The 20,236-nt window shown below is 39.3% G+C and overlaps 1 protein-coding gene across 4 annotated transcripts in view; it reads left to right on the top strand.

The window, feature by feature from the left end:
• The window catches only part of MACF1 (microtubule actin crosslinking factor 1), a 233,613-nt gene that overhangs the window by 99,273 nt on the left and 114,104 nt on the right, over positions 1–20,236 (top strand). For 2 of the 4 annotated variants that reach the window (XM_036257345.1, XM_036257344.1), the window contains exons 30-37: positions 187–270; positions 3,056–3,163; positions 3,325–3,423; positions 5,105–5,257; positions 5,540–5,628; positions 9,129–9,264; positions 13,203–18,632; positions 19,144–19,293. In XM_036257345.1, the coding sequence (XP_036113238.1) occupies positions 187–270; positions 3,056–3,163; positions 3,325–3,423; positions 5,105–5,257; positions 5,540–5,628; positions 9,129–9,264; positions 13,203–18,632; positions 19,144–19,293 (6,249 nt within the window). The remainder of the gene's footprint in view (positions 1–186; positions 271–3,055; positions 3,164–3,324; positions 3,424–5,104; positions 5,258–5,539; positions 5,629–9,128; positions 9,265–13,202; positions 18,633–19,143; positions 19,294–20,236) is intronic. The other 2 variants (XM_036257347.1, XM_036257348.1) reach the window with 1 other exon arrangement.

The raw sequence follows: 20,236 nt of genomic DNA, 5'->3' as shown, positions 1-20,236 counted from the left end.
AAACCTAAACCCAAACCTACTGAATTAGAAACTCTGAGGATGGGGCCCAGTAATCGATGTTTTGTTCTGTCTTTCAGGTGATTCTGATGTAGCTAAGGTTTGAAAACAACTGCCTTAGAACCTAATAAATGCTCAACTGTTTCAGTGATGGTAATGACAATAATACTGTGATATTTTGGCTCCTAGGATCTGTTTGCAGAAATTGAGAGAAATCAGACAAAACTGGACCAGTGTCAGAAATTTTCCCAGCAGTACTCCACTATTGTAAAGGTAACTCTGCCATGTCCCAAAAGGAGCATCAGTGATCTTCAGTTTAGGGAGACCTGCATTGTCACAGTTGGTTTTCCACTGCAGCTTTTCTGCTACAGTCTGGCCCCATACTTCAGTTAGTGCAGATGTGTACTTCTCATGGCTCCACATTTGAGGATGCTCAGAGAGGTACCAGATACCAACTATGATTCGAGGATTCTCCATTCGAATGATCCACGAGCCTTTTAAACTTAACGTGTCAAAAACAGAATATTTGGGTTTTATTACCATCTTGCTTATCTCAGGATATAGTGTCACCATTTTCCTATTTGCTGAGGCAGAAAACCTAAGAATGATCTTTAAAATTTCTCTTTGCCTTAAACTTTATGTTTAATCTTTGAACAAGTTGGCTCAGTCTTCCAGTATATCTTAGATCTGACTGCCTCTCATTACCTATCCCCTTACCATTTCTCTGGTTCACATCTAAGTGAGGACTCTTTCTTAGACTGTCCACTACCTCTGAGCTGATCTCTTGCTTCTGCACCTGCCCACGGGCTGTTTTCCCACACAGCGGCAGACTCACCTTTTTAGAACAGACTACAATCACAGAATTTCAGACACCAGCTATTATAGGCATTACCAAAAAAGAAGAAACTCTGCCAGTTATGCAAATGCCATTGATTGTAAGACATATTACAATTTTAGAGCTACTAAAATGTGGGGAAAATTTGTACCTTACAGTAGATAAAACATAGTAAATTGAAACATTTCTTTTTCCTGCTCAAAACTGTCCAAAGGCTTTATTTATGTCATATTCATAATTAAGATTTTACATTCTCATGTGGTTTATGAGGCCATGCCTGATCTGTCCCACTCTCTCTGATAACATCTTTAAATAAAAATGACCTGCAATTATATTTATTTGTTATGTGTCTTCTTACTAGAATGTAAGTTCCAGGGGAGGGGCAAAGTCTTCTCTGACTAGCTCTTCACTATGTGTGTAGCACTCAGCAATGACAGGCATATTATAGATGCTCAGCAAATAGTTTTTGAATGAATGCACTGTCTTAGTTAATAACAGAAGACTTGGTGTCACAAAGATTTGAGTTCATATCCTACCTTAACCATTTTCAGGCTTTAGACTTTGAGCGAGCACTTAGCCTCTCTAATTATCTGTTGCAGTATCTACAGAGCGGGAACATTAATAACCTCACCTAGCAATTGTAAAGATTAAATGGGATAATGTATGCATAGGACAATGCCGCCTAAAATATGTTCAGTAAATGGTAGCGTGTGCTTTTATCAGTATTACCATTTTATTATTATTACTACTATTGTTTTTCTATAGGTTGCTTAAGGAACTCATTCCATGTTTTCCTCCTGCCTAGGGTCTTCTAAATAGAAAGCAGCACATTCTAGGCAAAAGGAACTACGTAATCAAAGGCACAGAGGAATGAACATACAATGATTATATGAGGAAACAGGAAATATTCTGGTGTAGCTTAGAAGAAGTATGTTACAAAAGAAGCAGTGGCTGGAAAATGAGAACGAGGCTGGGGCCTACCTTTGAAAGGCCTTATTCAGTTCTTTTGGCTTTACTTTCTATTCTTGCTACTGAAAACATGGTATTTGGACCAGGAACATCACCTGGGAGCTTGTTAGAAATGCAGCATCTTCAACCTACTGAATCAGAATCTGCATTTTAACAAGATCTCCAGATGGTATTTGAGAAGTGTTTGCTCTAGGTCATTGAAAGCTTTTAAGCAGAGGAACAAAGTGGTCATCTTTGGTTTAGATAAGTTATTCTGGTGGCAGGATAGAAAATAAATTAGAGGTGAGATCACAAGCAGGAAGGTAACTAAGAAGCTCTTGTACCCGTGTTGTGAGAGATGAAGAGGGCTTGGACCAGGGCAGCACTCTCAGGGTTGCAGGGGACGTGACAGAAGAGCATGGTGATGTGAGTAGAGCATTTGTTTAGGGATTGGAAAAGGGAGATTCTAATTCTGACATTGTTACTTACCCACTGAGTTAATTAGGGAAATTCACTTCCTATCTCTGGGCTTCAGTTGCCCATGCATGAACAGAGTGATTAGCAAACAAACTGCAAACTCAGGTTAGCAGCTGTGACCCCCCCAGGCTAAATCTAGCCTGTACACTTTTTTTTTTTTTAAACCCTCATTCGAGGATATTTTTCCATTTATCTTCAGATAGAATGAGAGGAGGGGAGAGGGAGAGGGAGAGAGGGAGAGGGGGAGGGGGAGAGAGAGAAAGAGAGAGACAGACAGAGAGAGAGACAGAGACAGACAGACATCGAAGTGAGAGATATATCGATTGGTTGCCTCCTGCATGACCCTGACCAGGGGCCAGGGCTCAACCACAACTGAGGTACATGCCCTTGACTGGAATCGAATCTGAGACTCTTTGAACTACTGAGCCAAACTGGCCAGGGCTATACACGTATTTTTATATGGCCCATAATAAGTGGCTTAAAAAAAGCAAAAACAAATAATACTTTGTGACACATGAAAATTACGGGAACTTCATTCAACTTTCATTGTCCTTAAGTAAAGTTTTATTGTAATACAGCCATACTCTTTCGTTTACTTATTGTCTATAGCTGCTTTCATTTTGAGTGGCAAAGTGACAGAGATAGCATGGCCCAATAGTGTCCATCTGGCCCTTTACAGGAAAAATTGCTAACCTTCACCAAATTGCCATCTAGCGATGAAATGCTATGACTTCTGTTACATGATGTGTGTGAGCTATAAAGCCCTATGTAAACATAGTGAAATTTCTTCATTCCCAGGACTATGAATTGCAACTGATGACATACAAGGCCTTTGTGGAATCCCAGCAGAAATCCCCTGGCAAGCGCCGTCGCATGCTTTCCTCTTCAGATGCCATCACTCAAGAGGTGAAAGGGTGGGACAATTCCTTTGTCTAGGCCTCGCAGTTTGATTTACAGCTCACCTTTCTGTTGAGCATGTGACTTCATGAAAACTTCCTCTTATTTTCAACTATTTAAATTTACTTTTCTGGTGGATAATTTTTTTAAATTGTTTTTTTGAACCATAGTTCATGGACTTAAGGACTCGCTATACAGCATTGGTGACCTTAACAACTCAGCATGTAAAATATATCAGTGATGCGCTCCAGCGGCTGGAAGAGGAGGAGGTGAGGACAGTTGGGTCCTAAATCATCTTGAAAATGGAATTAAAAACCCTTAGCCTCATTAGTCAAAATGTAAAGTGCACACACAGCCAATCTTCTTTATTCATGGTGGTTGTGTTCTCTTAGGTTGCTGGAAACACTACATTAATGAATCCTGAACTCTCTGTACCTAGGAGAAATACAAGGTTAGGTTCCTGCAAGCCCCTGGTCACAACATTTTTGTCCACAGATAATGCATAACCCTTATTTAATATATTTTTTTGATTCACTGACATTGAACCCATGGCCACAAGCCCTATAACTCACTCCTGAACAAGGCTTATATAACACATATTGTCTTCATAGGCACAAGACAGCACCACAGCACTATACTTGGGTCCATTTTTTTTTTTTTGGCACGTGTTCCTAGCGGGAACCAAACCCGGGACTCTCTGGTCTGCAGGCCGATGCTCCAACTGCTGAGCCAAACCAGCCAGGGCTACTTGGGTCCATTTTACATAGCAAGACCACAAACAGAAACCACAAAAGTATGAAAACTAGACACTAAACACTGTGAAAAGGACACTTGTGTATAGTATAAGAGCTGGAACAAGAAGGCAGTGTCACCTTATTCTACCCCAGCTGGGAACATTGGGCGACTAAAATATTTTTCCACCACTCTGTGCATGTCTGGGAATGGCTGTGAAAATGCACAAATATTGATCTTGGGATTACAAATTTTAGTGAGTAGGTAAATTCACAAATATGGAATCTGAATAATTATGAGGATTGACCATATTATATCCAACACTACTACTTCCAAGTATCTTTGGTATGGAAATACTATAAGTATGAAGGGAAGATGTGAACAAAGGTCCTTAATAAAGCATGATTTGTTAAAGGAAAATAGTGGAAACATCTGAATTCTGTGCAATGAAATGCTATGAAGCTATTAAAACTAATAGATTTAAATGAAATGACACGGGAAGATGTTTTAATATATTATTTGGAGAAAAAATGATTAGAATACTATATATAATTATAGTTTTAGTTAAAACAATATTGTTTATACCACAAAGACACACTATGAACATACAAACAACTTTAGAAGTGTATATATCAAATTCCTTGGAAAATGAGATTAAGGGATAATGTATTTCAGGTTATTTGAAATTTTTGTAATGAATATATGATATTTTATAACTATAAAATTCTGTATCTTTGTGAAATAAGTTTCCACATCTTTAGCTACTCTTATAAAAAAAAAGAAATGCTTTTGTAAACATTAACCCATACCAACTTTTGCCTGTGTAAATTAGCAAAAGATTTCATTTATGTCAATACCTACCTCACTTAATCTCTGTAGACTTTAATCTCTTTCCCTGTAATAAGAATTATGAAAATAAGCTGCTATATGTGAAGGACTTTTTAAAAATTAGTGAATAATCACTGAGTATCCATCATATATAAAACACTGAGCTTTTTTAGAAAGGCACTAACTTGGATGCAACAAACTTAGCTATTAGTATCCTATAGGTAGGCCACCTGTGAGCAGTGTGGTAGGCTGGGTAAATTATATTTAATTTGAGGTTATTTTATCTGCTTGCTGATTTAGTTAACTTTTGTGTCTCTATTTTAGGAATTCTGAAGTTAGGCGAGTCTAATAAGACTGACTAACATACTGATTTTCTATTCCCTGTTCTAGAAAGTGGTAGAAGAGGAAAAACAGGAAAATGTGGAGAAGGTTAAAGAACTTTTGGGCTGGGTGTCTACCCTAGCAAGGAATACAGAAAGCAAAGTTACCTCATCCCAGACCAAAGAATTGACAGATATTGAAAAGGCTATTTTAGAACAACAGGTAAGATACATTAATATATGATAATGCATTAGGTGGTATGATACAAGTCACATATGGGCCACCCAGGAATGATTGTTATCTCAGTAAATGTTAACTTTCAGGACTTAAAGAAACTTAGAAGTCATTTATATGTCTACCCTTTTTATCTGCGGTATATAGGTCATTGGTAATAATAATCTGAACTAAGTTTTCACCTTGGATTTTAAAAAAGTTATTTACAATAATATTTGATTCTTTAATTGTTTACGTTCTGAAGCTTTTCTCTTTATTTCTACTAAATAGATTCTGGCAGAGGAGCTGACAACCAAGCGGGAACAAGTCTCTGAGGCCATTAAAACTTCACAGATCTTCTTGGCCAAGCATGGTCATAAGTAAGTATTAAATGAGAGATTATGGTACATCTGGGAGACCAGATCTATCTTGTTAAAACTTAGGGTCATGAGAATTTGGGCTGGAGAATTCAGGGCAGCGAGTCAGATTGTGAAGAGCCTTGTAGTTCATGCTGAGGAGTTTGTGTTTTACCATGGCTATGGAGGGATCACAAACATGATTGGATTTTGTTGATAAAGGTTTCTAGAACAGTTTGATAGAGAGTAGATTGACATGGGGCGAGAGTAGGGGCCTGAGCAACCAGTAAGGTTGTTCTGATAATATAGGCAAGAAATGATGAGGGATGGAAAGGAGACAAAGAGTCTAACGATATATTAAAGATGATGAGCCCAGCCAGTGTGGCTCAGAGGTCACCAGTTCGATTCCCAGTCAGGGTATATGCCCAGATTGTGGGCCTGATCCCCACAGTGTGGGGCATGCAAGAGGCAGCCAATCAATGTTCTCTCTCATCCATGTTTTCATCTCTCTCTTCCTCTCCCTTCCTCTCTCTCTAAAATCAATAAAGAAAAAAAAATTTTTTTAATGAACTTACAGGGTTTGGTGACAAACAAAAATTATCAAATATAACTCTCTGGTTACATTGGGTGTATGGCGATGCCACTAACCAAGAGAGGTATTACAGAAGAAGATAATGGATTGAGGAGGAAGAGGGCAGCTTTAGTTTTAGACGTTATGAATGTGAAGACCCCATGGGACATCAGAATGTAAATACCTAGTATGTATTAGGAAGCACATAACACATTAATTTATGCCTTACATATTTCCACTAAAATTATCCAGTGGTCGCCCTGGCCGGTTTGGCTCAGCGGTTAGAGCGTCGACCTGCGGTCCGGAGAGACCCGGGTTCGGTTCCCGCTAGGGGCGCGTGCCTCGGTTGCAGTTTGTCCCCGGCCCTGGTCGGTTGTGCGGGTGGCAGCCACTCGATGTGTTCCTTTCACGTCGATGTTTCTCTCTCTCTCTCTGTTCCTCTCTCTCCCTCCCACTCTACCTGAACAAAAAATAGAAAAATGTCCTCGGGTGAGGATTAAAAAAAAAAAAAAAAAAAATATCCAGTGGTCAGCTGTATATGTAAATTTAGAATTAATGAGAGAAGTCTAAAGTGATGGAGATTTGAGTCATCAATACAGTGGAAAACATTAGAGTGCATTAGTTTACAAAGGCTTAGCGGCTTCTCAGTGCTTCTCGCCCTGTAAAAGAAGCCTTAGAGAAGTAAAAGGAAAATTATGAGTGATACCTCAGAACCCAAGAGAGAACAGAATTCTGAAAAGAAGGACATGGTCAGAAGTCAAGAAAGGTCAAGACTGAGATGTGTCTATTAAATTTGGCAAATTGGAAGTTTCTGATGACTGTGGTGAAAAGTTAGGGGTGATGTAGTATGATGGGGAGCACTTGAAGTGAGGAAGGTAATGATAATAAAATTAAATACTCTTTCAAGAAGCTTGACCAGCCCAGCCAGGGTGGCTCAGTGGTTGAGTGTTGACCTATGCACCAAGAGGTCACCGGTTCAATTCAATTCCTGGCCAGGGCACATGCCCAGGTTGTGGGCCCGATCCCCAGTAAGGGGTCATGGAGGAAGCGGCCATTCATTGTTATCTCTCATCGATGTTTCTATCTCTCTCCCTCTCCTTTCCTCTCTCTCTAAAATCAATGAAGAAAAAAAAATTTTAAAAAAGAAGCTTGGCCATAGGAAAGGAAAGAAATAATAAAGTAGAAATAATTGGAGTAGACTATATGATCAAGAAAGAGTTTTGTTTTCTTAAAAGATCAGAGAAACTAAACTGTGTTTATGGACTGTGTCTCAAGGACTTAAAGGGAGAATGATTGAAGTAATAGGAGAGGGGTTCCAGAGGATGTGAGAGAGGATAAAATTCACCACTGGGTGGAAAGTATACCTTAAACAGGAGTTAAGACAGCTTTTCTTCTGAGGTCTGAGAAAAAGGAGCTTAAGAATGGTGTGAATGAAAAGTAATAAATAAAATTAAAAGGGAGCATTTGAGTTCTTGCTCCCTGGCATATGTTGTCAGTTTGGCTCAAATAAGCTCATACAAATTCTAAAAAAGAAAGGTGTGAATAGAGGTTAATATGCCTGGAGCGAAACCAGAAAGGGAGAGAATTAGTGTCCAGTGGTCTGTATGTTGTCTTTGAAATAGGTAGAGAGGTTGTTTGCTGAAATTTAGAGTGGTATTGAGGGGAAAGAAGGAAGGATTGCCTGAGAGCTTCCAAGAGGAATGTCAGAAAGCACTGAAGTCCACGGAGGCTAGAGCCTAGGAGGATCTCTTCTCCGTGGCTGTGGGATTTCTCCCATACTGGTTGTACTTAGCAGCCTGCACATGGGAGCAGAGAAATCCAGTGGCTTGACTGATCTAGGCTGGAGTTTTATCAGTTAGTGAGAATGTAAGGAACTGATGGAGATGATGGACTGTGGGGTCTGGGCTCTAAAGAGAAGAAATTGCATATAATAGAGGGGGCTGATTAAGTGAAAATGGAGGCATCAAGAAAGATGGGAAATCTCAGTAAGTTGGTGGATAGTTGTAACATGAATCACAGGATTCATTCTCAAAAACAATGTAGAATGAGAAAAGGGACTTGCAAAATTTACGCGATTCAAGATAGCATTTGCCTCTGGGGAGAAAGGGAAAGTAATGGGGTTAGTGATAAAGACACATTGGACTTTATATATGTAATGTTTTATTTCTAAGATAAGGATCTAAAGCAAATCTGGTAAAATTAGGTAAAGCTGGATAGTTGGGTAATGAGTAAATGAGAATTTGTTATATTCTCTTTGTTTAAAATATTTCATTTTTAAAAGAGATGTAGGAGTAAAGAAAAAACTGGAAAGTTAGGGTTATAATTAAGAGCTATTATCAGATATTAGATTCTTAAAGTTTTAAATTTCAGAAGTTGAATATTTTATTTTTTATTTTATTTTTGAAATATGTTTTTATTCACTTTAGAGAGAGAAAAAGTGAGTGGGAGAGAGAGAAACATTGATCAGCTGCCTCCTGCATGCACCCTAATGGGGATCAAGCCCATAACCTGGGCATCTGCCCTGACTGGGAATCAAACTGGCAACCTCTCGGTTCATGGGATGAAGCTCAATCCACTGAGCCACACAGGCCAGGGCAGAAGCGGAATAATTTTAGAGGATGGCAGGGGTCCAAGTTTGCCATGTGTGAGTGGGGCTGAAGTGGAGTGGAGGCCATTTGGATTGAGAAGATTACAAGACTACAAACCTAGGGTGTTATAGACAATCAGCAACATGGGCATGACATCACCAAGAATTATAACTTGATTTGAGATAAACAGGGAGACTATGAGTTAGAAGCCAAAGTAGTCAATGAGTATGGAGCTCTGACCAGATGATCAATATTTAGCAGTGACAAAGAATACCATCCAAATTGAAGAAGTCCTGATTGTGAAGCCATAGAGAAGTTTGGAGAAAGGTTCTTCTCTAAAAGAACTTTAATGCTTCATCTTCCAGGCTCTCAGAAAAAGAGAAAGAACAGATATCTGAGCAACTGAATGCCCTGAATAAGGCTTACTATGACCTCTGTGATGGTTCAGCAAACCAGCTTCACCAACTTCAGAGCCAGTTGGCCCAGCAGACAGAACAAAAGGTACTTTAGTTTTACTTTCCAAATGTTAGGAGGTTACCTTTGAATAGTATGAAAACAGCTTTGCTGATTAAAAATCATGATCACTAGCTTTCCATGACCAGTGTGACTTAATTTTTTTAACCTCACTGTAGCAGCCATTTGTCTTGTGTTTCTTAACTGGGGTTCCATGATGTGTCGGTCAGTCAAAACTCTAGAAGACATTTACGGCTAACTCTTTAGACCTGGTTCACTGTTTTTGTTGTCTGCCATTTTGTGGCAGACCACAGTAAAGGAGAACATAAATTTTCTATCTAATCATAGAGCAGTAAGATTACTCCTTTGTGGCATTGTCACTCAAAAATTGATAGCCAAGAGTTCTGAGTATTGGGAAGAAAAGACCACGAAACTCTTACCCTCATACTTTTTTTCATAGCTACTAAATAAATCAGAAATGTTTATTTCCAAAGCAAACTGGTGGATTAGCTGCACTGACTGAAACGCTGGTTCCCCTTAGCCATAGTCATCCCATCATGTGACACCTTTACCAGTTCCCACTCACATTCATTTCCTGGACCATATGGAAGTTGTTAAGTTCCTGCTGATTGTCCTCAGTTCTTCCTGGATACTTCTGTATATGTAAACTTACCATATTATATACATGTGTCTCTGGGATATATATGTGTGTTTGCCTGCTTATTTCCTATGTTGTGAAGCAATGGCCTGGGGCAGGCCGAAACTAAAGCTCATGTGGTAACCAAATTTGGTCTAGATGATGCTCAAAATGATATTCAGACAAATATGATTTGACTCTGGTCCTTGTATATGAAGTCTGTGCAGCAGGAGCTAGAGTTATAAAGATCATGAGACAGAACCAGCTATGATTTATTTGAGAGTAGATTTTAAAAAAGAATGTGCTGGTTTAACATTCTCTGTATAAGGTAGCCCACTTTTAATGGCTTGTTGCTTCACCATATAAGGGTGTATGTGAAAAGTTTTAACAATTGCTTGCTGAGAACATCCAGTTCTCATTTTGAAAGGTTAAAAAAAGGGAGAAAAAAGAAAAAGAGGGACAAGCTGCTGAGCACCACTACATTGAGCATGATGTGTCCCTGTTACTGTTTGTGTGTTTCATGTGAAGTATTGTTCTGATTAACTGACATCCTTGCTTACAAGTTTCACTAACCCTTTGGAGTTTAAGCACAAATGCACAAAGGGAAAAGAGGACGACCTGTTTGGGGTTCTTTTTTGCAAAAAAAAAAAAAAAAACAGTCGCATGCTGGACGCTAACACCAAGCTTTACACTGTGTGTGCGATACGGCTGAGCTGCTCCGTAAGGCTCTATCTCTTATCTGCCCGAGGCGTGCCCTGCAACTCTGGTAAGTAGAAGCCTTTTATGTTTTCTTTTCTCCTCTCCCTCTGTCTTTATCTGCTTGTTTAGGTCAGGATGCCCATGTTTGGTGGGACTGAAATGGATTTCTCTGGATTATTTCCCAGCTCAGTGTTTACTGCCTATCCCCCAGTTACGAGGGTGTTGGAAGGAACAGTGTGCAGTCTTTTCTCTTTGGCTAGACTTCAGGCCTTTCTTTAATATCAGCATTCTGAAACTCTGTGGATCTCACAGAAGAAATTAGAATTTCACAGAAGAATCTTTTCCTTTGTTATATGTTCTGCTTCTGAATAGTCTTTACATGGATTTTGTCAAGGGAGTTTTTCATATATCTCAAGATTCATATGGCTATGCGATTTCTCCTTCAATCTCTATAGAACAGATACCTAATAGATTCACATAATATACATTTACCTTAAACAAGTTAAACTCTACATTCTGGGTCAAAAAACAAAGGGTGGGGGTGGAGAACAACGTAATATTTTATTTTTTTTAAATTCTCACCCAAGGATATTTTTCTATGTATCTTTGGATAGAGTGGGAGAGAGGAAGGGAGGGAGAGAGAAAGAGAGAGAGAAAGAAACATTAGTGCAAGAGAGACACATTGACTGGTTACCTCCCACACAACCCCCACCAGGGCCAGGGATCAAACTGCAACTGAGGTACGTGTCCTTGATTGGAATTGAATTCGTGACTCTTTAGTCCACGGGCCGATGCTCTAACCACTGAGCACACTGGCCAGGGCATAACATAATATTTTAAATAGTATGGAGAATTTGTCAGTGTTTCCATTATTTGAACAAATACAGCAGGATGGAGAAGTGAACCAAATCTGTTTCCTCATTTGCTGCCATTCAGCATCTCTTAGAGTGTGCAATTAATCAAGCTTGAAATCCTCAGTGAATGTTTTTGAAATCTGGAAATAGGTTAATGATTTTAATGATTTTCTTACTATTTATCAGTCTATTTATTTATTAATGAAATGTTTATTGGACTGCTGGTACTGTTCCAGACACTGAATAGGCAAAGTACCTACTCCTATGGTGTTTGCTTCTCACTGAGACAGAAATGAAATGCATTATTTAGGAGTCTGGGAAGTGCTTGGCAGTTGCTTCAACGAGATCCTCCATGGATAAGTTGAAGAGTTAAATAAGGATCAGAAATTAATACTGACTAAAGAAGGATGGATAAAACCATCTATAGAAGACGAAGATAATGAACATGAACAAGAAGAGCTAGAAAGTTGGAGAGTAATAAAAGTGATGAAGTATTGTAAGTGGTAAAACACTTGAATTATTTAATTTCTGAATACTATCATTTTGTGGTAAAAGGCTTCAAAATAGGAACTCTTTTAGGCTTTTTTTTTGCAAGGGTTAATTAGACACTATATAAGGTTTGCCTTATTCACTGACCTTGGAACCTACCTCCCTGTAAGATGTGATACTGTTGTACTTATCCTTCATACTTTTCTGTATTCAACTGGGAAAGAAGTATAATAGCCCAAGATTTAGAGTCAGACCTTGATTTGATTCTAGAACTCATTAGTTTGTGACCTTGAACAAGTCACCTAACCTCTCTATGACTCATTTTCTTACTTGAAAACTAAAGGTTAATAATCATTGTTTTCTTAGGATTGTTGGGAGGCTTAAATATTAGTGCTCAATAAATATATTAAGTGCACAGTAAGTGATAGTTGTAATCATGGTGGTTACCACCCATTCTAGCCCAGGTTAGAAGAAGAGTTACTAGTGGTTCCAGAGGCAAATGTCCCAGTCTATTCTTTCCTTGACTTGCTAATTTCAATTCCTAGAGCTAATTTAACTCAGAGCCGTTGCCTTGGCAAGTGCTAGCAGTAACCACCAAGAGTATTACTGCCCCAAATGCTAAACAGCTTCATGAGTAATATACACAGGGCCCTTTACTCAAATATACAACTGTGTGTGGTTATTGGGATGCTTAAATCTCTCTTCTAATCCCGTGGACTGGTTCTGCTGAACTCATTAGCAAGGAAGTACTACTTCAAGAGTCTCCTACATGGGTTTCAACACTGAGAAGTTGTTATATGAGGTTGAATTCTCATTTTTGGGAACTGGTATGTGTCTTAAGAACCTTTGTGGTGAGTTTAGTCTTAGTAATAGCTCTCCTTTCACTTTAACTGCTTGCTACTTTGTAGATCTTGTTGCTCAGATATGCTTAATGCTATCATCCCTCAAGTAGTCTGTGAACTTATTCTGGCCATGTTAAATGTTCTATAGTTTAGAAAATTCTCTTTCAGCATTAGCACTACCGGGCTTCATAATATTTCCTACACTTTGGGGCCCTTCCTAGGCTGGGTATTTTTTGTGGTCAGAATTTGATATACAGTTTGGGACAAAAATAGGTTTATAGTTGTTCATATGGAAAATAATACAGTAATCAATAAATAATAATATAAGAGTAAACTGTGTTTCGCATACTCAGAACTGTAAACCTACTTTTGCCCCACCTTGTAGTATAGGTCTTTGAATGACTCCTTTCAACACTTGTGCTTCTCTGATTTAGTTTTTCTTTTTTTTTCTTTTTTCTCTTTCAGGGTTGCAGAGCAGTTGCTGGGGTGATTGACCTAGGCACAGTGGAGATATTTCCCATCTTCAGAGCCATACAAAAGGGCCTCATTGACCATGACACAGGCCTTGTGCTCCTGGAATCCCAGATTATCATGTCTGGACTCATTTCCCCTGAGACCAGTGAAAAGCTCTCTTTGGAGGAGGGTCTAGCCAGAAACCTCATTAATCACCAGATGTACCAGCAGCTCCAGGAGCTACAGGATACTCTGTCCTTAATAAGCAGGCTTACTGAGAACAAAGGCCCTCTTTCTGTAGTGGAAGCAATTGAGAAGAAAATTATCAGTGAGAGAGTTGGACTGAAAATCTTAGAAGCTCACCTGGCAACTGGAGGTTTTAGTCTCTCCCTTAATGAAAACTGTATTAACCTAAATGAGGCTTTTCACCAAGGCCTCATTTCTGAATGGCTTCACTCAGAGTTAGAGTCTCACCTGAGATCATCCAAGAATTTGATAGACCCCAACACAGCTGAGAAAATCGGTTTGCTGGATCTGATGCAGAGATGTATTGTCCACCAAGAATCAGGGTTGAAATTGCTGCCTGTCAAGCAATTGGCAGGGGGAATGGTGAGCTTGAAATCAGGCCGGAAGGTTAGCATTTTCCGTGCAGTTCAGGAAGGCCTTATAGATAGGCAGGTGACTGTTCGGCTGCTGGAAGCTCAGCTTTTTGCTGGTGGCATAGTAGATCCAAGAACAGGACATAGACTTACAGTGGAAGAGGCTGTAAGACATAATTTAATTGACCAAGATATGGCCTGTGCTATTCTCATAAGGCAACTTCAGACAGGAGGCATCATAGATACTGTCACTGGGCATAGGCTGACAATAGATGAAGCAGTGAGCAATGATCTAATAGCTGCTAAGATTGCCCTTGTGATTCTGGAGTCCCTTTGGTCATTTATGGGGTTGATATGGCCTGAGTCTGGAGAGATCCTCCCAATTACAGATGCCTTGGAACAAGGTATTGTATCTACTGAGCTAGCTCATAAAATCCTTAGTGGACGACAGCATATTAAAGCTCTGTTTCTACCAGCAACCACAGAGATTTGGTCCTGGAAAAAAGCAATAGAAAATGGTATGTTGAACAAAGATCTTGCCAATAACTTAAAGTCGATTTGCATACCTGATATGATGCCCCACATGCAATTAGCAGATTCTTTAGAACAAAGCAAATTGAACATTAATCCTGGAGCATCAGGTCTGTCGTGCAGCAAGGACCAAGCTGAGGGCATGGTAAGCCATAGCGAGAAGCTATTATTCCAACTGATGAGTCACAGCTATATTAATGTGCAAAATGGACAGAGGCTGCTCCTGGTAGACAATGAGCTGATAGAAACACTAACAGCAAAAGATGAATATCAAGCAAGTCCTCTAGAAGTGTTTGGAATTGAGCAACAGAGACTAGAAACTCACGAGGAATTAGAAGAATTAGTGAATGTGAAAATTACAGAAACTGTCTGTGATAGGCTGACTGTGAGGTCACATGAGTTTCACTCTTCTCAGAACAAAGACAATCCCGATCAGGCAAGTTGCATGGAAGCAGAGGGCAAAAAGATCATTGTAGTAACAGAAAGTTCCCTTATAGAGAACCCTGAAAAAGACCTGTTTGTAGGGGAACAAAAAGTGAGAAATCCAAATGTTGATACTGTGACGGTCATAGGTCAAGTTAAATCAGAGTTAAAATGGCAGTTATCAGGTACCAAAAAGAAAGACCTAATAGAAGTGTCTACCAGAGAAAATCTCAGCAGAGGATTTCTCCTTACAGTAGCCCCTGAAGATATGACCTCAGTGATGGACAAAGATCCTTTTTCTGTTGAAACACTAAAGGAAGAATGGCAGACTCTCAAAAAGACTTCCTTTATATGTCATAAAGAACAAGCAAACACACTTGAAGCCGAATATATTCCGGGTGAAACTAGACCTCTCATAAAACCCCAAAGTAAAAAGTCACAATTTCAGGTAGAGAAAACTCTAGATTTAGATTCAGAACTCAAGTCTGAAAATGACATGAATATTCATTCTCTGGACAAAGAGAAAGCCTTAAATAAACCATTTTCAGGTAAAGATGACCATAAACAAAGTCCAGAAGAACAAAACATTGCAGGTGGTAGTGTGATGTTAGAACAAACAGATGAGGCCAATCATGGTAATGAAACTTCCCTGTCATGCAGTCATTCTTCAGAATTGCTTGAAGAAGCTACCTTAAATATATTATCTACACAATTACTAGATGGTGGTATCTTTCATGAACAAACAGGTCAACAGCTCTTATTGAATGAAGCAATAGCCCAAGGCATTGTACCCAGTCACACTGCTGTGAAACTTATGGGAAAATTGAACATGTTTCGGGGCTTCTTTGACTCTCAGACTTGCGAATCTTTGACAACTGAAGAAGTCATCAGTGAAGGACTGATGGATGAGAAATTATTACATAATGTCCTCATGGCAGACAAAGCTATTAGTGGTGTCTTAGACCCCCGTACCCACACACTCTGTTCTGTGAAGGAAGCAGTTGCAGTTGGACTTCTTGACGCACAAACAGCCACCAGAATTTTAGAGGGCCAGGTGGTGACTGGTGGAATTGTTGACCTGAAACGAGGCAAAAAAGTTTCAGTGACTTTGGCCTTAAATCTTGGCTTGGTGGACAATGCTGACCAGACAGAGCTTATAAATCTGGAGAAAGCTTCCAAAGGCAGGGATGCTGAAAAAACCGTTAGAGAGAGATTAATTAGTTTACAAATGGAAACAACTGGAATTGTGGATCCTGATAGCAAGGCCCCTCTGACAGTTATGCAGTCCATTGATAGAGGACTTTTGGAGAGAGAGGAGGCCATTCAATTGTTAACTAAGCAGGTGGTAGATGGAGGTATCATTCACCATATATCTGGGATGAGACTTTCTGTTGATAATGCCTTTAAACATGGCATCATTGATGAAGATTTAGCCAAGCAACTCAAAAAAGTGGAGAACTTAAGCATCCGTCAGTTTTTTCATCCTGAAACCAAGGAAACTGTTTCTCTCCCTGAAGCTATAAAATTAGATCTTATTTCCCCAGGCTTGAAAGGAGAAATCCAAGAAATTCAGGCATTGACTGGAAGCTTTGTGGATCTCATTTCTGGCCAGAGATTGACATTGGCAGAAGCTGAAAAAGAAGGACTGTTAAATAATAAAGCAATATTGTCTTCAGGAATGATGCATGGGATTGTAGATCCTGAGAATTACAGAATTGTTTCCTATTCAGAATTAGTAAAGAAATGTAAGATTGATATTGAATCTGGACAGAGATACCTAGAAGTAATTCCTTTCTCAGACATTAAAGATGGAGTGAGTGACAAAGTCCTTACATTGTCTCAAGCAACTCAACTGGGAAAAGTAGACTTTATATCTACACTGAAGGTTCTGGAAGCTCAAGCAAATACTAGGGGAATCATAGATACTGCCACGGGACAAAGACTGACATTGGCATCAGCTTTGGAACAGAAATTGGTGGATGAAAATATGGTCAGAATTATTGCTTCTCATCAGGTGCAAAATGGAGGAATCATTGACATATTTAATGATCAAAGAGTGACTTTAAAGGAAGCTATTGAGAAAAGATTTATTAGCCCTGAACTGGCAACTTTGGTCCAAATAGATACTTTAGAGTCGAGTGATCACGGGGTTCAGATTGAAAAGCAAGATGGAATTGAAGAATGTGAATTAAAGAAGGAATTTCTAAGAAAGGAAACGTTAATTCCTTGTATTCAGACTGCTGAAATTAGTTGTGGTAAAGAAGAAAGGGAGAAATTACTTCAAATTGGAAGTCAGTCTGCACAAGAAAAGGGTAAAAGGAGAATTTCTGTTGGGGAGCAGGCAAAAAGGAGCAGGGAAATTTCACTAAAAGAATTAGAGTGCAAGGATCAAGATAAGAGGAGAGTTTCTCCAGATGCTAAGGAGTCTGTCAGTGTAATAATTCCTAGTGATTGTAAAGGCGAATCATTGGGCCAAGGTTCAGTGACACACCCTCACTCAGAAGTTTGTGATGTTAAACTCAAAGAGGTGGCTCGTAACAACATGGAAAAAAATACAAACAAAGAACAGGAAAAAATAGTGTCACAAATAGAAATTATTTCTCATATGCAACAGTCTGCATCACGTTTAGATGATAAAGAAATAAGGGAAAACCAAAGAGAAATTACTTCAGAAGCACAAGAATCAAATTGTGAAACTTCAGGCAAATTTCTGAGTGAGCAGGTTATTCAGAAACCAATGAATACCAGGGAGAAAAGAAAGAGAGAGAAGAAGGAGATAATTATAGGAGACAGTGTCAAAACATGCAAACCAGCAATTCTTTCAGAAGAAAAGTTGAACCAAGATATTGCCATGAGAGATGATCATGATTATAGTATAAAGAGTCAGCCAGTGGAAATTACCATAATTGAAAGAGGGAAAGAAGCTGATAGAGAGCTGGGATTTTCTATTCTATGTAAAGCTGAAGACTCTTCATCCCCAATGATACCCAAAGAAGTTTCTGTAAGAAATCAAAACGCTTCGACATTTTTCAACTCTAATCAGGTCAGTGAAGGAGAAGTAAAAAAATTAAGCCTCTGCTTGACTGTAAAACTAGAAGAAAATTTGTCCCAAGAAATTACAGGTGGGGCCCAGAGTGAACCATTCTCTTCTATGACCCCAAGACCTCAAGGATTGCACTGCCAGGAATCAGTTGGAAAAGCCCAAGTTGCAGACACATCCCAAATTTCCAAGACAGACAAGTCTTTCCAAGGAACCACCAAACAGGAAGCCAATTACCATGAAGATTCATGTATTACTTCTAAGACTAAGGAAAGCAAAGATCTGATTTGCTCATCTAATGAACATAAAGAAAAATCATACCAAGAAGTACCTTTTGACTCAACAAAAGGTCTTACATCGGAAGAAATTACAGTTTCTAGAGTAGACCCAAAAGAAGTCAGAAAGGACTTTCATCATCAGGACAGCAAAAGTGATAGTGAACTTTGTGGAATTCTTGAATCTAAAATGGTAGCAACTCAGGAAATAACTGGAGAGGAATTTCTAGAACTGTCAAACCCTGTAGTTACAGGTGGAGAAGCAGGGTTCTTTGAAGGCATAATGACTCAGGGAGTTCCCAGAGTCTTGGTATCCCTTCTTCCAGAGAAATTGTTCAAAGATGTGTCTCCAAAAGAGAGTACAGGGCAGCAGGATGCCACCGTTCGTCCCGCTATGCCAGAGACCAGTGAGGAAAAGACAGTGCCCCTCATACACCCTACAGTGAAGGTGGATGAGAAGACACCGCAAGAAAAGCTTAGAGAAAGCCCTGGGAGTGAACAAACTCCCTTCCTGACTGCACCGAGGGGAAAGGGAAATGAAGGTGTAAACACGGAGCCCTCCAAAGCAACTAAAGTAAGTCTTGTTTTTTGTTTTTTAAGATAAAACTGGTTTAATACTAAAACTCTTGACTGGTGCTGATTTTACATATGTATTATTGTATGCATGCAAATATTTCAGGGCATTAGATGATTCTATAAAATATAACTTAGTTGACTGTTAACTGTTTTAACACAGTTGTTGGAAAATTAGGCAATGGCTTAAATGTTTTTCTGAAATTTGCAGGGTTTTAAACATAGAAACTAACATTGGGGTGATGCTACCTAAAGTTAGGCTAGGTTTTGAAAATTTTGCTTAAAGGATGCTTACAGATTGATAATTATGAGTTTCTACTCCCTGAGGAAGATAATAAAATCAATTTTTTTGTCTATCGATTTCAGAAAATGGACAAAATAACATGTATTATTTCATCTCACCCTAAGTGTAGTAAAAATGTCTTATTTATCAATATAATCCAGCCTGTTTTTAAAAAGCAGACTTAAAGGAGAATGTCAGGTCTGAGTAAGTTTTCTTTTTGGCTCCACAGAATATATTTAACCGGCGACTCTGTCTAGAATATGATGAGAAGCTGGTATCCTATCTGTCTCTATTACGAGACATTGAAATAAGGACCAAACAGATTCAACCTGTGGAGCGTAGCCTGGCAGAGCTACAGGACCTGCTGTGTCAGGCCAAGGTAGGTTCCTGGAGACCTCCTTCCTCCAGGCCCACTAGCTTAGAAGAAATAGAGACTGTAATGGAAGAAAAACGTGTTCAAAACACCACCATTTAAAGGACAAAAAATAGATTGAAAATGTGTAATGAGATTTCTGAAGAACACTGGGAAATACTCTCAGAAACCACAGCAGAAGAGACTCCATGGAGGAGTAGTCTGCAGGGTTAACTACAGTAGGGAGACTGAGTACAGTGAAGACAAAAAGGGAGATTAGCACCTGAAAGTCACTAGTGACCTTGATAACAACAATTTCAGTGCAGTGGTTTGGTGGGCTTTAAACTAGGTTGCAGTGAGAATAATGGGAGGTTGAAAGGTGAGGTCAATTAATGTAGGCCATTCTTTCCAGAAGCTTGGTAGTACAGGCAGGGAAGGAGGTAGGACACTAGTTAGTGGAGATGGACTGAAAGAAATGTTTTGAGTAGATTTTGGGGGCCGAGTAAAAAGAAGTGGTAGAAAAGGAGAACTTGAAGTTGGAGGAGAGGGAGTGATGAGTGATGGAATGAGGTTGCTAAAGACATGAGAGGTAGGAAGAGTAGCTTTCACTGAAACTGGAAGTTGAGAGTCATTACAGCATTGGAGTTGCAATGAGGGCAGAGATTATAGAAGTTTCTCAATGTCCAACATATGACCTTGAGTAGAGTGGGTGAAGGGGAAGTGAGGAGGAAGCCCAGAAGAACTACCTAGCTTTCCACAGCTTATTTCTGGCTTCCCTACTGAAGATAAGAATATTGTAGACCAGCTGAGTGGGAAAGCTAGTTTGGGATATTTTTATGCTCTTTGGTTCTACCCCCTTGGAATTTGGAGAGGGAGTTGTCCTTTTGGTTTACTTATTTGCATAACATTAATAAGGCATAATGACATTCTCAGAGAGTCAACATGTTATAGTGGAAGGAGCACTGCCCTG

This window comes from Molossus molossus, unplaced genomic scaffold (genome assembly GCF_014108415.1).
Source record: "Molossus molossus isolate mMolMol1 unplaced genomic scaffold, mMolMol1.p scaffold_m16_p_12, whole genome shotgun sequence".
Classification (NCBI taxonomy): Eukaryota; Metazoa; Chordata; class Mammalia; order Chiroptera; family Molossidae; genus Molossus; species Molossus molossus.
Note: the sequence above shows the minus strand (reverse complement) of the source record. Positions and strands in the feature narration are given on the sequence as shown.